The sequence below is a fragment of the Mauremys mutica genome, chromosome 10, assembly GCF_020497125.1.
Source record: "Mauremys mutica isolate MM-2020 ecotype Southern chromosome 10, ASM2049712v1, whole genome shotgun sequence".
NCBI lineage: Eukaryota > Metazoa > Chordata > Testudines > Geoemydidae > Mauremys > Mauremys mutica.
The window spans coordinates 64633555-64651858 of NC_059081.1; the positions used below are offsets into that span (position 1 = coordinate 64633555).

Sequence of the window (18304 nt, forward strand, 5' to 3'; positions counted from 1 at the left end):
CAGGTATTTTTTTTTAAGTATTCACAGTATGTTTTTTTCCCCTCCAACCCTTTAGAAAGATGCTGTTGAATTTGCAAACTCTGTGGGCTACCCATGTTTGCTGAGACCTTCTTACGTTTTGAGGTAAAGCTTGTCTGACAGTGCAAATCAAGTTGCATGTGCTATCCACAAATCCTTTTTGAGAAAGGTGAGAGGTAGGCTAGCATTCCAGGAGACAGACAGAAACCTCTGTGCTGAGTGCAGACATCACAGAGCTTTCAGGCTTAACAAGTAGAGCACCTGCCAGGATGACAAAAGGATTAAAAAAACACTAAACCCCTTGGGCACGGATCAGAGGCAGGACACATCTGTTTGCTTTAATACTTTTCTTTATGCCTCGGGGCCAAAAGCACGAGTCATCTGTGATAGTCCATCTGATATTCCTGGAGATCCTTTGGCGCATTCTGTGGGGTGTATCCTTATGGTGGAGAAGGAAGTGGTTTGGCATCTGGAAAAGGGTTAGGATTAGGGTTAGGGTTAGGGAACATGTATCCTGCCAGAAATGACAGCCTATCCTTGTATACTATCAGCACCTCTGGGATGCAGCTTCTTGCTTGCAAAAGTTCATTTGTGCATGGTCGTGTTTTATGTCCCTATATTTTGGCGGCTGCTTGTCTCTAAATAGATATTTTACAACACCAAGCGTTTCCAACAGCTAAACTTTGAAACAAGTTGCGTCAGCACACATAGAAGTTCTGAGTGATCACTCTTTGGAGGTGAATGCTGCAAGGAGCTTCTTCACTCCTGAGTGGATAGGAAAAGAGAAGTAATTTGCTGGGCACAATTTGCAAGTCTGAATGGAATGGGAGATGGGCTCCTTTTCATAATAAAAAGAGATAAATATCAAGATGAAGGGGCACAATATTCACTTTGAATGGAACAAAAAATCTTTTTATTAAAAAAAATGAGATTTCATGTAGACTGTATCCTTTTAGAAGTGTCCTTTAGAATTTAATACAGGATGATCTTTGTATAGAATTTATACCATCCTATCTACTGCTGGGATAGAATTCTCTGGTAAATGCTGTAGAATGGTTAAATCCTACAGAAAGGATGTCATTCTCTGTTAAATTCTCTGGGTTTTTGAGTAAATTCTATATATCCTATTGGTTTCATCCCTATTAAATTCAGTAGAACTTTTCCATTAGGGTAGTTGCAGTACGTGCAGTACACACACACCACTCATATAAGTGTAGAGCAACAGTAGAACAGATAGGCATGGAGGAATTCAATATAGAAAAGATCTACTGGCACATATTGCTGCTCCCTTGATTGTATTCCTCAGCTGCTCAATTAAATACAAACAAGAGTCTTAAGATTTGCCAATTGACTTGGAAAACAAAATATTTAACCTTTAGATTACTTTAGTATTTGCCTTATACACCGTGGGCCAGATCCTCAGCTGGTTTACATCAGAATAATTCCACTGAAATCTATGAATCTACCCCAATTACAGCAGCTGAGGATCTAACCCAGTAAGAACAGGAGAAAACAAGACAATACTGCAGATACTGAGGTCATTTTATCTATTTATCTTAGGTAAAATTGACAGACTTTTAAGAGCCAGTATTGCAACTCAAATGATAAGGATTTTTTGACGAAATAGCCTTAAAATGCCTCTTCTCCAAACTTCCTTGAGGATTATACACTAAAGTGAAGGGGAGACTGAGAATTCCTGAGCGTGCAACATAGAAAACTCCCAAGCATAATAACTTTACAATTCTTCAAAGTTTAAACAATTGTTTGAAAGGGAGGTGAATAACTTCTCCTTTCTTCCAGCCCCCCCTCCCTGTACTGTACTATGGATGGTGAGATTTCAAAGAAAATGCTTGTCAGATAAGGTATTCATGCCCTGATAAGCATTTGGGGGAAAGACATAGCGAAACAATTCTCAGCAAAGCACAGCACATTTTTGGTGCACTCCTGCTGTCATAAACATCACCAGCCTATGCAATTTGGGCTCCATGTGACATTGTGGCAGGCGATCGGTTTAGAAGTATCCCTTTTGATAGTGAACGCATAGCTAACATGCACACATGGAAAAAGATCAGAAGCTAGTGGTGAGCTGAGGTGAGAGAGGCTTGGTCCTGAGTGGGAAGCAGTTGCTGAATAGGCATCTCCTAGAACATAAAAAGAGTTTTGCCAACCCTTTAAAACATTGTTTCAGAAAGGGGATCTTTGGGGAGGGTTATGCTATACAATCACACTTCTTTTTTGATTCTTCACTCAAGCACTGTTTTTCCTCCAGTGTTTTCTTGAGGTCACTCAGCTTGTTGGGTAAGTACAATAGAGATTCGCTTTGGAGACCAACTCCTCCTTTCCTCCAGCCAAAAGGGGAGCAAGTGGTTTGAATCAGGGCTATGCTTGGATAGGCTGTACGAGTCAGGTATTCTGAGAGCGAATACTCTGATGTCTAGTTTGCTTGGCTGCTTTGAACCACAAAGGAAGCTGACCTGTTCCGTTTTATTTGATCTCCTTTCTCTCAGCGGGTCTGCAATGAACGTGGTATTCACAGAAGAGGAGATGAAGAAGTTCTTAGCAGAAGCCACCAGAGTCTCCCAGGTATCAGCCTTTGCCCTATCTGTGCCTTTCCGTCTCTTTTCATTCATTATGCTCATTTCACTTCTACTTCCTTCTTCCCTGTCTCTTCCCATGCAGCCTCTTCCCAGCTGTTTGCTTTCTCCTTTGCGGATAAGGCAATTTAAACATAGTTGATGGCACTTCCCCTTCGCTCCCTTCCCTAAGGGGCAGATTCTGATCATCTGTAGACTGAATAGTAACTTACTTTGCCAGCAGCCTCACTGATGCCCGTGAGGCCACTCATGGAATACGGTGCTACTCCATGTATATAGGGATCTGGCTCTTATGGAGGTTGGGTACCAAGGTCAAGTGCAAATAGCCATTTATGGTTGGTGCATAAGGAGCCATTATTAGAGGTTTGCCTTTGTTACATATGTCAAGCATAATATACTGGGGCTGGTACCCATCCAAGGTAGTTATTAGTGAGAGGTGGCTGCAATTTTGATCTTATCTTTTTCTTTTTAATATCTAAATCCTGTCACTTGGCATCTGTCCACAACTTGGATTTTAAACTGACATCTCATCTACTATTGATTTTTTTTCACTCCATTCCTTTAAATGCATAAAACTTTGTAAAGTTTCATGGTGACATTTAATGTCTTCCCATCTCATGTTGTGTATTCTTTTCTTGTGGCACAAGGCAAGTGCTGCTCTCTGCTTAATATATTTATCCTTTGGGATCATCGATCCATAGGGCTTACAATGCAGAAGATGAAAGCTGTTTTTTTTCCTTTTAAATGCTTTCAAAATTTAGTTTGGGGTAATTGTTTTTTTAATACAGGGAAGAGTTTGATCTCATGTTGGTGAAATTTAGAGGGAGCAGAAAAGTGAAATGGGAGTTATTTCCAAGAGCAGCATACAGCAGGATCTAGCAAACAAAATCCAAGAACTCTGCTTGTTCTGCTCAATTATTTGTTCTGCTGAGTTTCTGCGTGCCTGACACCATCAGTGTTAATATACAATAGACATTTGGGAGGTTGAGTAAGGAGAAGGATAGAAACATTAAACACCTGTGAAATATCCAAAGTTCATCACTGTATGGTAGTCCGCCCTATTAACAGTCTTTAGGTTTGGTCCTGACTCTTTTCCTGTGTTACTGTGAGTTATTTCCTCTTTCATGTGTGGCCTCTGATCTGAGCAAACCTGCCATGCAATAAACACTTACATCACAAATAACTGGGGGGGGGTGGTGAAAAAAGACGGCAGTAACTCTTCAGTGATGCAGGATTCTGGTACAGATAAAGCTCATTACGTTTTGACAAAGTTAGATATTTTTTAAGAGTGTTGGGGTTAGGCCTCCAGCAAGGTGAGATGAGACAAGTGATAAGATAGTGCTGGTGATAATACCTTTAAAGAAGAAGGGAAGTCAATACAATAATACATAATAATAAGAATACCTAGTACATTTTCATCCGTAGATCTCAGATCACCTTACAAAGCAGGGTGAATATGACTAGCTCCTTTAGAGAAATGAGAAATTAAGCACCAGCTATTCTGAAGAGCTAAGGCCCAGCACTCACAGCTGGAGACAGATTTTCAACATACTAAGCACCTTTGAGAATAGAGCCCAATGCCCAGCTTTTTAAAGGAATTCAGACATTTGGAGTGCTGAGCTTTGTAACCCCTAACTTGTTTAGGAGCCAAAATCTCATTTTCAAAAGAGAAGATTTAGGCAATTAGGAGCCAAAATTTCCTTGACGATCCATGGAGCTATGATACTTTGCACCCGCTGAGGCTCTGCTCCTTAGTACACAGAGATTCCTTTGGGAGATTCCTTTGGGGGTGAAGAACCTTGGCAGTGCTTATTGTATCATATTCATGGGGACAAGGGTGGGGGCTCTCATGCAGTCCCCTGTGGTTGTGATTGAGAGGTGTCCCTGCACAAATGGTACAGTGGCACTTGCTGTAGTCACTGCTAGTTGGGCTACTGTGATGTATCTCCAGTGTTTGAGCCCTATGGCCCTCATCCTGCAAAGACTTGGGCTAGCCCTATGCTGGAAACTTTGAATGGAATAACAACATCCCTGAGGGCCTTAGTTTATTCAGGGAAATGGTATCAGCTGCATCTGCACGAAAAGGGTTTGTTGGTATAGCTAGACCAGCAAAGCTTTTCTAGCATAGACAAGGACACACATGATTGACTTTACACACCGGGAGTTGTCCTGTTACCACACACTATCCAACAAAACCTTTCCAACCAGCATCACAGCCTGTTCTGATGTTTATCCACATCACTTTCCAGGCAGTTTTTACTTCTTGCATCAGTTCTTCCATAGAAGAGCCTCATTGGGCACTTAGTGTCTCAGTAAAGTTCTACGAGTAAACTTCCATCCTCCTCAGAAGCAGTGAGAGGAACTGGAATAAAGTAGGTCCTGTGCACACTTAGAAGCGCTGATGAAAAATTACATCAAGACCAAAAGGCACACGATACAATCTTTTAAATTTATGAAGCACTGTAGCTGGTGGCATTGTCCTTTCCTGGGAATTTACTCTCGCTTCAATAAATATAAGGGATTGTATTTTGTAGCGTTTGGACCTGCTATATTTTTTCCCCTCGAGGAGCCTTTTGAGCATCCGCAGGATCTCATTTATTGCATTTTATTCTCTGATAAATAACAGGCAGTTAATAGTGGGTGGGACAGGGAAAATGTTGAGACATAAAGGTGGCCCAAATGATGCTGCATCAGGAGCTGGAAAGAGCCAGGCTTAGGGAGGAACAGGGGAGGTGCCTTTATCAATATAAGCCAAGGGTACGATTTATGCTTAAAAGGTGATCCGATGTTAGTGTGTGCAGCACAGGTGTGGGGTGCTCTTCCTTAGGTAGTCTGCAGTTTGCTCTGTTCTGTTACCACACCCCTGTCCTGTTTATATGCAAAGTCACTGGGCTGGGCTGTCACCTTGATGTGGATTATTATTATTTACACTTCACTTTACAATAACACCAGAGGCTCTCGTCGGGATTGAGGCTCCATTAGGAGACATGGGGTACAGACAGCTAGAAAGACTTTTGTTAATCTATTTTAGGTGCGTATCTAAACCCCTCCCAGCCTCAGAGGGGTGTTTATCCTCTGAACACCCCTGGGAGGTAGAGCTATGCTATTATCCCCATTTCACAGATGGCGAATTAAGTGGCTTGCCCAAGGTCAGACAGGAAGTCTGTAGCAGAGCAGGGACTTGAAGCCACTCCTCCCAAGACCGAGGCTAGTATCCTAACCACTGGACTGTCCTCCCAATCTGTCCTGCAGGCTCCCTGCCCCAAACTGCTGATGGAAAACTAAGGGTGGGAAAACAAAAAGAGGAAATGGGAGCTGGAGAACGAGGCTATCACTGATAGCAACACTTAATTATGTAGACCAGCTGCATGCATCACTTGATGGTTCTGTATGATTTTATTTTCAATGATTCTATTAGGGAAGTGGTGGAATCCTTAGAGGTTTTTAAGGTCAGGCTTGACAAAGCCCTGGCTGGGATGATTTAGTTGGGGTTTGGTCCTACTTTGAGCAGGGGGTTGGACTAGATGATCTCCTGAGGTCCCTTCCAACCCTGATATTCTATGATTCTAGTCTATAAGATATGGTTAAACACAGAACTAGAATAGTTATCAGTATTTCCCACTGCCTGTGTACCAAGCCATGAACAGTGGGCAATTTACCGTAATCATCACAGTAAAATTCAGCTGGGCAGGTTGGATTATGGACTGATCCAGGGAGGGGATGGTATGTGTAGCAGGTGGCATGGAAGAAAGTTGTGGAGATGCTTGTGGAAGAAATGGGAGGTCCAGTGTGGGAGGAGTGGATCTGTGGAAATGAACCAGTTGGATGAAAGAATGGCTAGGTAAGGAGGGAAAGAGCCGTGAAAGGCCTTAAAAGTAAGGACAAGACACTTGAATTCAATTCATTAGAGAAGGGGGAGCCAGTGAAGGGATGCAGGGAGGGGAATGACATGGTGATGTGACAGGCAGGGGAGATAATCATTTTTTGAATGGACATGAGAGGGGCGATGAGTGGGTATTGAGGACCCCTGGGAGAAGCTATAGTGGCTGAGAGTAGAGATGGTGGCAGCCTAGACGATCGTGTTGCTGCGTGGACTGCGAGGAAAATCGAGATCTTGGCAATGCTATGACGCAAGAAGCAGCTTGGATGTGTGGGCAAGAGAAAGAGCAGAGTCAAAGATGACACCCATGTTCGTGTGTGGGAGTGACATGGAGGATGGTGGTGTCAGCAGTGGGACCCAGGCTTTGTGCATGTGAGGAGACAGGGAAACAGAGATAGGGAGGCAGTGGAAAGGGGTGAGCTGTCTCATATGGAGCAGGTGTGCCAGACGGTGGAGGGGGCCAGGAAGAAGAAGAAAGTGACTGATACGGGCGAGGGGATGTGGTGAGAGCCATGGATGAGTAATGGCAGCCTGTTTAGTGGCAGATCATCAGTGGGGAAACCTGAGAGTTAGGCAGTGCAGTGGATTCAGCCATGGGATGGGAATTAATTGAAATATGTAACTTAACTGAGTGAGCAAACAATCAGTAGTGCAAAGTCCTCAGTTGTGCAGATACCCAGTTATCCTATGGACCAGTAACCCAAAACCAGGAGGGGGTTATGACGTTCTCAGAAGAGGAACATTAGTCTTGTAATTAAGACACAGACTTGGGTGTCAAGACCCTGGGGGTGAAATCCTGGGTGTACTGCATGGGAGTGTTGCCAACAACTTCATTGGGTCAGGATTCCATCCCTGGGCTGTATTTCTCTTTCTGCCACAAACTTCCACTTTCACTGTGGTGAGTCACGCAGGGCCCAATCCTGCTAAGGGCTCTGCACCTCTTGTGCAGCACTTATCAAGAGACACTCAGCCTGTGCAAGGCTGGCTTCTTCATCTCTCTGGGCCTCAGTTTGTTCGCCTCTGAAATGAGGATATTAATACTTCCCTCACGGTGTGGTGCACCCAAGATGTTTCCAGTGGCAAAAGGCAGATCACTCCCTCGGGACCAAAAATGCTTCCACATAAAAGTTTTATTTTCTGTCTTGTCCTGGTGACAGGAGCACCCAGTTGTACTCACGAAATTCATCGAGGGAGCCCGAGAGGTGGAAATGGATGCTGTCGCCAAGGCTGGAAAAGTAAGAATTTTGTTTTTTTCCTTATATTTAATTTCTCCTATTTTTTGTTTTATTTTATTTTGTTTTTAAGCTGGGGCATGCAAAGTGTGAGGCACCTGGGTTTGATTAACGCCTTGGTAGAAGATGTGGTTTTTGTGCAGTGGTGCATAGAAATGCTTTGTAACTGAGCTGAATAGAGATGAACTGAAAACAAAACTGCTTTTTCATGGCTATCCAGTCTCCTGAGATTTTCTTGCTCTTCTGCCTCGCGAAGATGGCTACCATTGGTAGTTCTTTTGTCTCCAGTTTCTGTTTTAAGATTTGCTGTTCTTCCTTTTCTCTGTGCCTTTAGTCTTCCTCGTACAGTGAAAGAGTGAGAGTGAATATATCCAGCATTAGATGACACACATTTCCTATTCAAGGCCTTTGCTTTTCTCTACAAGCTTTTTTAGCATTTCCCTCGGTCTGGCACTCAGTATTCAAAAGTGACAGTGCTTCTCACAAAGCCTGATCCAGTGTCTGCTGGAGTCAATAAACAAACTTCTTTTGGGCTTTAGATTGGGACCTAAAACAGAAACATACGATTTACTGAGACAGATCAGACCATTGGTCCATTAAGTCCATTATCCTCCCTCCAGCAATGATCAATACATGCTGCTTCAGAAGGAAGTGAAACAAATCCATGACACAGCCACCCCTGTGTAGAAATGATGCACATGGGGAGGGGTAGGAGGGAATTGCCTCCACCGGACCACACAGACAACCAGATGATATCCTGAAGCAGGAGATTTGCTTTTAATTAACGTTGCTGCAGCTTGCAGTGCTACAGTACAGAAGTTAGTAATGACCATATTTTCATCCACTAGTCCTGGAAAATTCCATTTTTGTTTTGTTTCCCCATCTCTTTTAATCTCTCCCCATGGGCTTATTCAGGACTCTTTGTAGAGGACCTGGAGGTGAGTATGTAGCTGGGCATGTTAGACAGGATGATCAATGACTCTTTTTCTTTGCACAGGTCGTCTCACATGCTATCTCTGAGCATGTGGAGGATGCGGGAGTTCACTCTGGAGATGCCACCCTGATGTTGCCCACGCAGACTATTAGCCAAGGAGCCTTGGAGAAAGTGAGTGTTTCACTAACATTGAATAGGCAGATCAGAAAGTAAAGACCCAGAATCACATTTCCTCTTCCTTAGAAGATACTTATATGTTCAGGAACATTTAAACAAGTAATGGAATTTAAATTAAAAAAAATGTCCAGAAACTTGCTCCTCAAAAAGGTCCATAATATGGAGCTAAGGTATATAAACCCCTGTATTAAACTTGTGGGACATTGTGTATTAGGCTAGGACATGAGATGGTGGCTCCTTTACCAGTTTATTCCCGTGTACTATTGGTATAGATACTGTTGATCTGTGATGACACAAGTATATTGCCAAATGGCTTTTGGGAAAACCTCAGGGCAAAGCACTTCTTTCAAACTGTAAAATACCCACTTAGTTGAAACCCAATATAACATGGGTAGTTATCTTCAGTTGATAAGAAATGTGAAACACCCCTTCCAACGCTGTAGGGTGTAACGTTCGCAGAGTCAGCATCCAAGATGTAGAGCAGGGGTCAGCAACCTATGACTCGCGTGCCAAAGATGGCACACGAGCTGATTTTTAATGACACGCTGCTGCCTGCCGGAGTCCTGACAGGAGTCTCGGCAGGCAGCAGCGTGCCATTAAAAATCCGGCCCGGCCCGGCCCGGCCCGCTCTTCTCCACCCTCCGTTCCCCCCACTCCCCCCCCGGGGGGGGGGCAGGGGGCAGAAGCTTCGTCCTGCCGGCTCCCCTGCCTCTTCCCGCAGTGTGCTGGGTTCCTGCCCCTCCTCTGCCTCTCCGTCCCTCCCTCCCTGTGGTCCGATCAGCTGATGGCCCTTGCGAGGGAGGGGGTCGGGAAGGAGCAGAGTCAGCATGCTCGCTGCTCCCGGCAGAGGCAGAGAAGAAGGGGGGGCAGGGCCTTGGGGAAGAGTGGGTAGGTGGAATATGGGCATATCCCCTCCAGCCCCCTGCCCTGCCCTGACCCCCCCCACACCCACCCAGCCCTCTGCCCTGAGCCCCGCAGCCCCACCCCTTCCCGACCCCTGCCTGAGTCCTGATCAACATTTTAATTTAATTTTAAATGAAGCTTAAACATTTTGAAAATCTTGTTTATTTTACAATACAATACTAGTTTAGTTATATAATATATAGACTTATAGAGAGACCTAAAAACATTAAAATGTATTACCGGCATGCAAAACCTGAAATTAAAGTGAATAAATAAGACTCGGCGCACACCACGTCTGAAAGGTTGCCAACTTCTGATGTAGAGATTAAATGTGGGAGACTCCATTTTCATTCCCATCACCTGGAGTGGACATTCTGGCTCTGGATTCCTCAGGCAAATAGGACAGAAATAATCTCCAAAAGATGTTACTGGTTGTGAGGATGATGGAAAAGAGGATATGGTCGAGTAATGAGATAATTCAAAGTGTTAGGAAAGCCACATTTGAGCTGAACTGTTTGTAATAAATAACATTATGCTGCCTATTTTTTTGTAGGTGAAAATTATCACCAAAAAGATTGCACGTGCCTTTTCCATCTCTGGCCCATTCAACGTTCAGTTCCTGGTCAGAGGAAACGATGTCTTGGTAAGAACTCCCACCGCTGGTTAGGAGGAGAATATTCAAAGCAGTTTCAGTTTGTGTCCAACCAGCCTCTCTCTGCTCACCCCAAAGCAGAGGGGCTGAGCCAATTGCAGCAGCATGCTGTAGTGCACAAGGTGGAGCTGTGCACATAATACCTGCCTCGTTTGACTGTGTACGGCTCTCTGTGCCATTGATATGTCACTCACTGCTTTGTAAAGCACTCTGTGGTACGGTGTGAGAAAAGAGCTTGTGACAGGATTGGGACTCACCACCGTGGTACCTCCCACTGGTGACTCCAGGAATTAGCTCAGTCCAGTGGAGCGCCCCCTCCTGGTGGTGTCCCGTCTGTCGTCTCGCCCTCGGTTAGCGTGTGGACTCGCGTTGCTCCCAGCTTGCGGTGTCCTCTTCGAGCCACTGCCCTCTGGCAGTGCCCCTTAGTCCATCCTCACCCCATTCCGGGGTGTGTGTGTGCGTGTCAATCAGCTGTCTCTCTGCACCCCGGCCAATGTGGGCAACTGCACCCCGAAAGTCACACCCCTCTTGGCAGGGGGTTGGTGCAGCCCTAGACAGTGACTCCTGTCAGCCAGGTGTAAGACAAGGGGGAAGGGGGGGACCCAGGCCCACCCCTACTCTGGGTCCAACCCAGGGACTCTCTAGTGGCAGCCATCCTGCCCTCCTTCTCTCCCTACATCTGTCCATGTCCCTGGGCCGCTTCCCCTTCAGCCCCTCACACCAGGTAGGCCCTTCCCCTCAGGGCCTGCAGCCTGGCAGACACCGGGCTAGAGTTCTCTTCTGCTCCCCTGGGCCTGCCCAGCACTGCGATGTCCCAGGTACTAGTCTCCCAGCTCTGGAGACAGACCTTCCCCTATCAAAGGCCTGGGACAGACTGCCGGCTCCCTCCTTGAGCAGCCTTTTTATAGGGCTGAGCCTGGCCCTGACTGGCTGCCTCCAATCTGGGCCCTGATTGGCTCCCAATAATCCCTTTTCTTATTGGCTGTCTGTCTGCGCAGGCCCACTGGTCTGCTGCAGCCTAAATTCTCAGGGAATTGGGGAAACCGCCCCACTACAGAGCTTCAGGCCTTTAGAAGTAGGCGGACTTGTGCCTTCCCACCTCCTGGGTTTTCCAGTGAGACTACAGAGCTCCATCTGCCTTCACGGTGTTGCAGTTTGCGGGTGAAGCTGTGAAATTGCTGTCTGTCAGCAAATGTTAGTGTGAGACTGCTCAAATCCTACCCAAAAGGATCATTTCCAAATGTGATTTATAGGAATGTGACTCATGCCTCATCTTATCAACTGAGCGTAATCTTGACTTTATCCTACACCCACTGATCTTTCGGTAGTCCGGATCTTTCTGGGCAGCATGCTAAAAAGCTACAAGGACAATATGAGTGGATGTGAAAGGGACGAAACAAGTTTGTGGGCCACTAAAAGGTTATCTTTAAATAGCGTGGTATTACTAGCTATTATTAACAGATGTAGTGCAAATGTCTGACCTTTTGTGACCATCATTAATGAGTGCTTTGCTTGCTGTCACTAATGGGGAAAGTCGAGTACTGGCCATGTATGAAAGGGGGAGGCTTGTGACTGGAAGGGCAGCTGGGAGCTGTGGCATAGCATGGGAGATTTTACTAGATTAGAGTGTAGTTGGTCTGCACAAGATCTGGTTGAACTACCAATTGGGGAGTGGATCTTCCCTGCCCTGTCTACCCTTATGCTCATACCTCTTCTCTTGTGATCTCCTTCTCTTTTCCACCCATCTTTTCTCTTCCTTTCTTGCCCCAGTTCATTCTCGCCGTCTCTCATGTACCCTGATTCCTCCTCTACCCTCAAACCCCATGTGAGATTCTGTGATGGGCACGGCCCATCTTTGTTCTTAGATTTTGTCACTAAACAAATTCCAGATAAGGGACCAGATGTTTGTTTTCCCAGATGCTTACCTGAACGCACCTTCACTCGCAAAAGAAGGACTGTGTGACCATAGAAAGTGCAAAATGGGCTTTAGTGTTTGTAACTAGCAAATGGTGATTCCTCTCTTTCCCCAGCTCTAGTCTGGGCACTTATGTAGTTGAAACCAAGGCTACAGTGTGGAGAATACAAGGCAAATTTTCAAAGGTGACTAGGGATTTTGGGTGCCTCCATTCTTGGGTGTCCAACTGGACAGTGCTGAGTACCCACCCTCTGAAAATCAGGCTCCTTTAAGACATATTAAGTGTGCTCCCAATACTCGGAATCTTTGACCACAATTCCTATGCCCACGTGTGCCTCCTAGATGGGAATCTGGAGAGATTTCTCACCAGCTACTGTGAATGCTACCCCAGCAACACTAGAGACTAGCTTCCAGAAACCTCCAGAGCATGCTTACACTTGCGAATTAGTATTCCAAGGAGGGGCTTTATCTCTTTGCTTAACAAATCTGTGGCACTGAAGTATCTACTCTTTACCTCCTCAGGTGATAGAGTGCAACCTGCGGGCTTCACGCTCCTTCCCTTTTGTGTCCAAGACTATTGGCGTGGACTTCATTGATGTGGCCACAAAGGTGATGATTGGAGAAAAGATCGATGAGTCATCCCTGCCTACACTGGAACGGCCCATTATCCCTTCTGAATATGTCGGGATTAAGGTATGGCTTTAAAAAACAATGGGATGAAGGAAGCAGCAGAGAAATTCCATGGGAGGCTCCTGTTAATAGGATTGATATTAAGATCCCATCCCTTCACTACCTTTAAATTAATAGGAAACAATCCTGCCTGGGAAAGGAGATGGGAATGCAATAGATCTTTTCAATCTTTTATTACAACAATGGTGGTGGGTGGGAATTATACAGTATGAGAAGAATCCAAGAAAATGTTATTCATTGACACAGTGGTCTCATAGACATTTGTGAGGTTTGACTGTCATGAGCCATCTTTCAAATTAGCTTCAACCTGGGCTCTAAATGTGAATATCCAAAATTGTATAGCCCAAGTTTAAACCTCTTGCTAGTGCTGTCTGATGAGTGTGCACAAATCTACGTTCTCAGTGTCCCAAAATTGCATGCTCAAGGATTTAGGAATGGAGTTTTGTCTGTTTAAAATAAAAGGCGAGGGGCGTCTCCATTTGAAAATATGACTAATACACTATGGGTGAAATCCTGGCCCCATTGAAGTCAATGGCAAAACTCTCCTTGACTTAAATGGGGCCAAGATTTCACCATACTTAAGTCTATGCCTGTACACATACCTAAATGATAGGTACTCTAGACATTTTCAGCACACGTCAAGAAAAAAAATTCTAGTATAATGTGGAAGAGAAGTGCAGACAATCTGCTGGATGTATAAGTAGAAATGTGTCTAAACAGAATATTTTTCAAAGTTCAGAATGTTCAGAACTGTTAGCAAGACTTTACATTTATTGAGAGTATATCTTGTATATACTTAGATATACAGGGTGTGAATGCAACTTCCTTCTACTAATCTAATGTCCAAAACAAACTGCACTATCCTACTAGAATATAACAGAGGTCAATGGCTGACTTAGATTAGGCAAGTAGCCACCAAATTGCCGTACCATGAAGAAGCTTCACATTTTGTTTTATATCTGTGGTCAAGTTTTCTGAAATTAATGATTTGGGGTTTTACTAGTTTATCCCATGGATCCTGCAGTGTTGTTAATGAAACTATCCAGGGTTACATCTCTTTCAGGAGCTCTCCCAGATTTGGTCCTGGAGATTTCACTGGGAAGCTCTTGCATTGCTGATGTGCTGTGCTCGTTTGGTGCTGTTAAATTTAAAGATTTGCTAATAGATAGAAACATTTTGAACTTCGAAAAATATTCTATAGAGACACAATCCTCCTCATACACACCTGTATTTTCCGTATGCCTCTGCCACATTTTTATTTCTAGGAACATTTGCATGAAAATGGGATTTTGCTTCTTAAACTGCTCTTAAAAGCTCTGAAAAAAGACTAAAAATGTTACCTTCTTTCTCAGTAGATCTGCTCCCTGATGTATTCAGAGCCATAGCTTCTTGATTTGGGTGACTGACATATATTTTTGCTGTGTTTCACTGCAGAGTCAGCACAGCTATAAGAGCTACATAAGCTATATAAGTTATATATGTAAGAGCAATATAAAAGCTATATTCAGCAGTCCAGGATGCTAGCTGGCAGGGGAGCTAAGCAGTCCAGAGTGCTCCCTGCCAGGGAGCCAGCTGCTTCGGCTGTCCAACTCTCTGGACAGGTGGTTCTTTGGACTTCCCAGTGTCTGGAACTGGCTGCTCGGGTTGGACACCCAGGCAAGCTGCTGTGAAGCCAGGGAAGCTGGAAGCCCAGAAGAGCCCAATTGGGTGCTGAGGAGCCCGGAGCCAGGGAGCCCAGGGAGGCAGCTGAGTGAGCGGGCAGGAATCAAGGCAGCTTTCCATGGAAAGTTTAGTCTAAATTGACACAATCCCACGGAAAGTCTTTATTTGAATGAAACAGAAAAACGCCCCGTTGCAAAAATATCTGACCAGTGCCACTTAGTGTGTCTCAGACAGCAGCACATCTGTCTCTTTCAGGAATCAGACATCCAACAGCCTTTCTGTGTTAAATAACCTCTTAAAAATCACAGTGTACCACAACTTATTAGAAATCCTGCCTCGGGTTACTCACAGGGGCATTTTGCTGGTCAAATCCATGAACATTTATCCCATTCTGTGACCAAGGCTCTAGGGATACTTGAAATCCATTTGCCTAGTATTCTTTCTGGTCATCAACCTAAACCAATGCTTCTCTTACACTTATGCACCTTGTACATAACCTGGACCTGTATATCTCTCACTTCCGTAATCTATACACCTGAATTCTAATTCATTTAATACTCCCTCTCCCTTATATTCTTTTCCTTCCTTTTGCCAGGCTCCAATGTTCTCCTGGCCCCGACTGAGAGATGCTGACCCTATTCTCCGATGTGAGATGGCTTCCACTGGGGAGGTACTGTTCACATTTTTTACTAAGCTTTCTTTAACAGATACTGTTAATGATCTTATAAGTGCAAGTATCCGGATGGAATCTGTATGCTGAATTGAAAAGAACCAAAGTCTTTAAAAAGTCTTTAAAAGTCTTTAAAAAAATTTAAAATTAGGGCATCTTTCCTTCCCCCAACACACAGACTAGAGACTGCCTTGTCTCTAGAAAAAACCCACAAGGGCATTCCCCTGAAGAATGAAATTTATTTGGCCACTGGATGTCCCTCTTCACCTGTACCTCAATTCCATCAGTCAGCGAGGGATTCAATGAAAGCATGAAATGTGTTTCTCAAAGCGAGCTGTCAGGTTCTGGAAAGTTCTCAGCATGTCAGTACATTTTATGAATCGCCTAATTCCTGACAGACATGTATATACAACCTTCAGAATCCCAATCAGTGCACGTCAGAATGGCACTCCAGGTCATGAGTTTTTGGTCTCAGAATGTACAGGTTACTTACTGGCAACAAATATTTGTGGTGAGATTTTTATGGTTGCCTGGTAACCAGCGAGATGTGTGCCAGGGAGCAAAATGAGAGAGAGAGCCAGTGTGAATAAAGTGTAGCAGTTGAAGTATTAACTCCAGGCACGACTGTCGAGGTTTGGCTGTCTTTTCCAACCTTGCTGTGGACACGTTATGACTTTCCGATGAATTTCTGAAACCCATTCTAGTGAACACGTGCTGACATAGGCAATAATAGGAACAAAGCCCACTGTCAGAGTCATGTAAAGGAATCTTATTATAAATAAGAGTCAGGCCTACATGTAGGATTGAAATAACCTAATGTTTCCTGCTTCTCTCTGGTACTGTTTTAGCCTGCTCTTCATATTACGTGTGAAATCCGTACAGCAGCTGATTTGCTTTCATTGTAATTAATGGACAGAAAAAAACACAAACGTGTACTTCCTACTTTCAGAAGGGAATTGACTCCATGGGGGTGGGGGAGAAGGGGAGAAAAGAACGGAAATGTAGCCAAGGAGTGAGAATTACTTTTCTTGAGCTTTAGATGGAGGTAGAGAATATTTTAGTCATAAAGGAGGGATTATTAATTTTTACGAGTTGGAAAGATCCATATTCATAAATGCCATGAAACATGATCGTTATGAAGGTCTTTCTTACATATGTAATAAGGATAATAACTTTCTACTGGTAAAATGCTCAGTTATGCTACAAAGACATTTTAACACACATGTGACGTGTGTTGGGCTTCAGTCCACCAAGTGCCCCGGTGAAGGCCCAGGCCATATTTTGCTTAAAGTATCAGGTCCCTGTTCAGGAGTGTCCACAAGAGATGCAATCCCTTCCCAAACCCACCAAGGTTGGGTGAGCCCCTCGCTCACAGGTCCTAAAGGACCGGTACCACTGAAAACCCCCAGGTTGGAGGGTAAAATGTGCAAGAAGAAAGATCTACTGGTTCCAATGGTGACTCCAGCTCCAAAACACAAGGACTATCATCCGCTGGTTCCATCTAGGAACATGGTTCTGGACTCAATATCGGTACTGTCCAGTGGTCAAACCTATAGCTCAATAGGACCTCAGTCTTGTACTGTCAACACTCACCAGACCACCGTCCATTCCCTTGATGACATGCTCCATGTCCCACCTGTCCATGAAAGTTGCATTTTTAGTTGCTATCACTTCAGCTGGGAGGGTGAGTGAGTTGGGAGCCCTCATGGCAGACCCTCTTTATACGGTTTTTCACAGGGAAAAGGAATCCCTTTGGCTCCATCCTAAGTTCCTCCCCAAGGTTACTTCTGAATTCCACGTCAACCAAAGTATCCACTTACCTGTCCTTTTCCCAAAACTCCGTGCTTCTGCCGAAGAGCCAAGACTTCATTCCCTCGATGTCAGAGGGATGTCCCTGATATTCTGTCTGCAAAGGACCAAACCTATCAGAAAATTACCAAGACTTTTTTTTGCCATAGCAGAAAGATCATGAGCTCAAGCCATATCCTCTCAGAGAATCGCTCAGTGGATTCCTGAGTGCTACAGGTTAGCAGGCATGCCTCTTTCTGATGGAGTCACAGCACACTCCATGAGTGCACAAGCTGCCTCTCCAGCATCCCTGCAGGACGTTCCAATACTAGACTTATGCAGAGCAGCCACACGTTTGCAAGACATTCACACTAATTCAGGCCTCTGCTGCAGATGCAGCAGTGGGAACTGTAGTATTGCAATCATCTATGCTGCCGGCTTCCTCACACCCCACTCCAGTCTGAGTACTGCTTGTCAGTCACCCACGTGTGGAATACACATAGGGACCAGCTCTCAAAGAAGAAATGGAGGTTGCTTACCTGGAAAAGGAGGTTCTTTGAGACGTGTGGTCTCTATCTGTAGTCCACCACCTGCCCTTATCCACTCTGCTATGGATCCTGTTGAATCCACGGTAAGAATAGGAACTGGAGAGGCATCAACCCTCACTGCCTCTTATGTCCTTGGTCGGGAGCATGAAGAGACCCACTGTGGATATGTGGGCCAGTGGACACTGCTGACGGCTTATTAGAATTTCTGGACTCAGGCATGCATGTACACCCATGTGTGGAATACAGATAGGGACCACCTATCTCGAAGAACTTCTGTTTCCTGCTGCAAACTTTGCATTCATGCACAGGCGCACAGTTGCATGTCTAATATTCACTGTTATTTAAGCATTAAGTCATATTAAACATTTTGTTACAAGCTCACATACTGTGAACCAGATGCTGTGTTTTGGTGTCCAAATAACTCAGAGCAGAATCCATTTATGTTGCTCCATGGTGTGCTGCTTGAGAGTAAAGCATTGCTTAGTCCTTCATTATTGCTTAATTAAAAACGTAAGATTCATCTGTGCTGATCTGCTTTTACTCTGTTGGCACAAGAGAAGTCAAGCCTGGTGCTACAGAAAGGGGAAACGAGCACGTCTTAAACAAAATGTTGCACAATGGTTTTTTAGCTGTTGTTTGTT

General features: G+C 44.6%; 1 protein-coding gene across 1 annotated transcript in view; it reads left to right on the forward strand.

Annotated features, from left to right (window-relative positions):
• CPS1 (carbamoyl-phosphate synthase 1) overlaps positions 1 to 18304 on the forward strand; it is a 128850-nt gene that overhangs the window by 99861 nt on the left and 10685 nt on the right. Inside the window, exons 27-33 of the mRNA XM_045031898.1 lie at positions 56 to 123; positions 2526 to 2601; positions 7650 to 7727; positions 8722 to 8829; positions 10292 to 10381; positions 12828 to 12998; positions 15253 to 15327. Of these exons, the coding sequence (XP_044887833.1) occupies positions 56 to 123; positions 2526 to 2601; positions 7650 to 7727; positions 8722 to 8829; positions 10292 to 10381; positions 12828 to 12998; positions 15253 to 15327 (666 nt within the window). The remainder of the gene's footprint in view (positions 1 to 55; positions 124 to 2525; positions 2602 to 7649; positions 7728 to 8721; positions 8830 to 10291; positions 10382 to 12827; positions 12999 to 15252; positions 15328 to 18304) is intronic.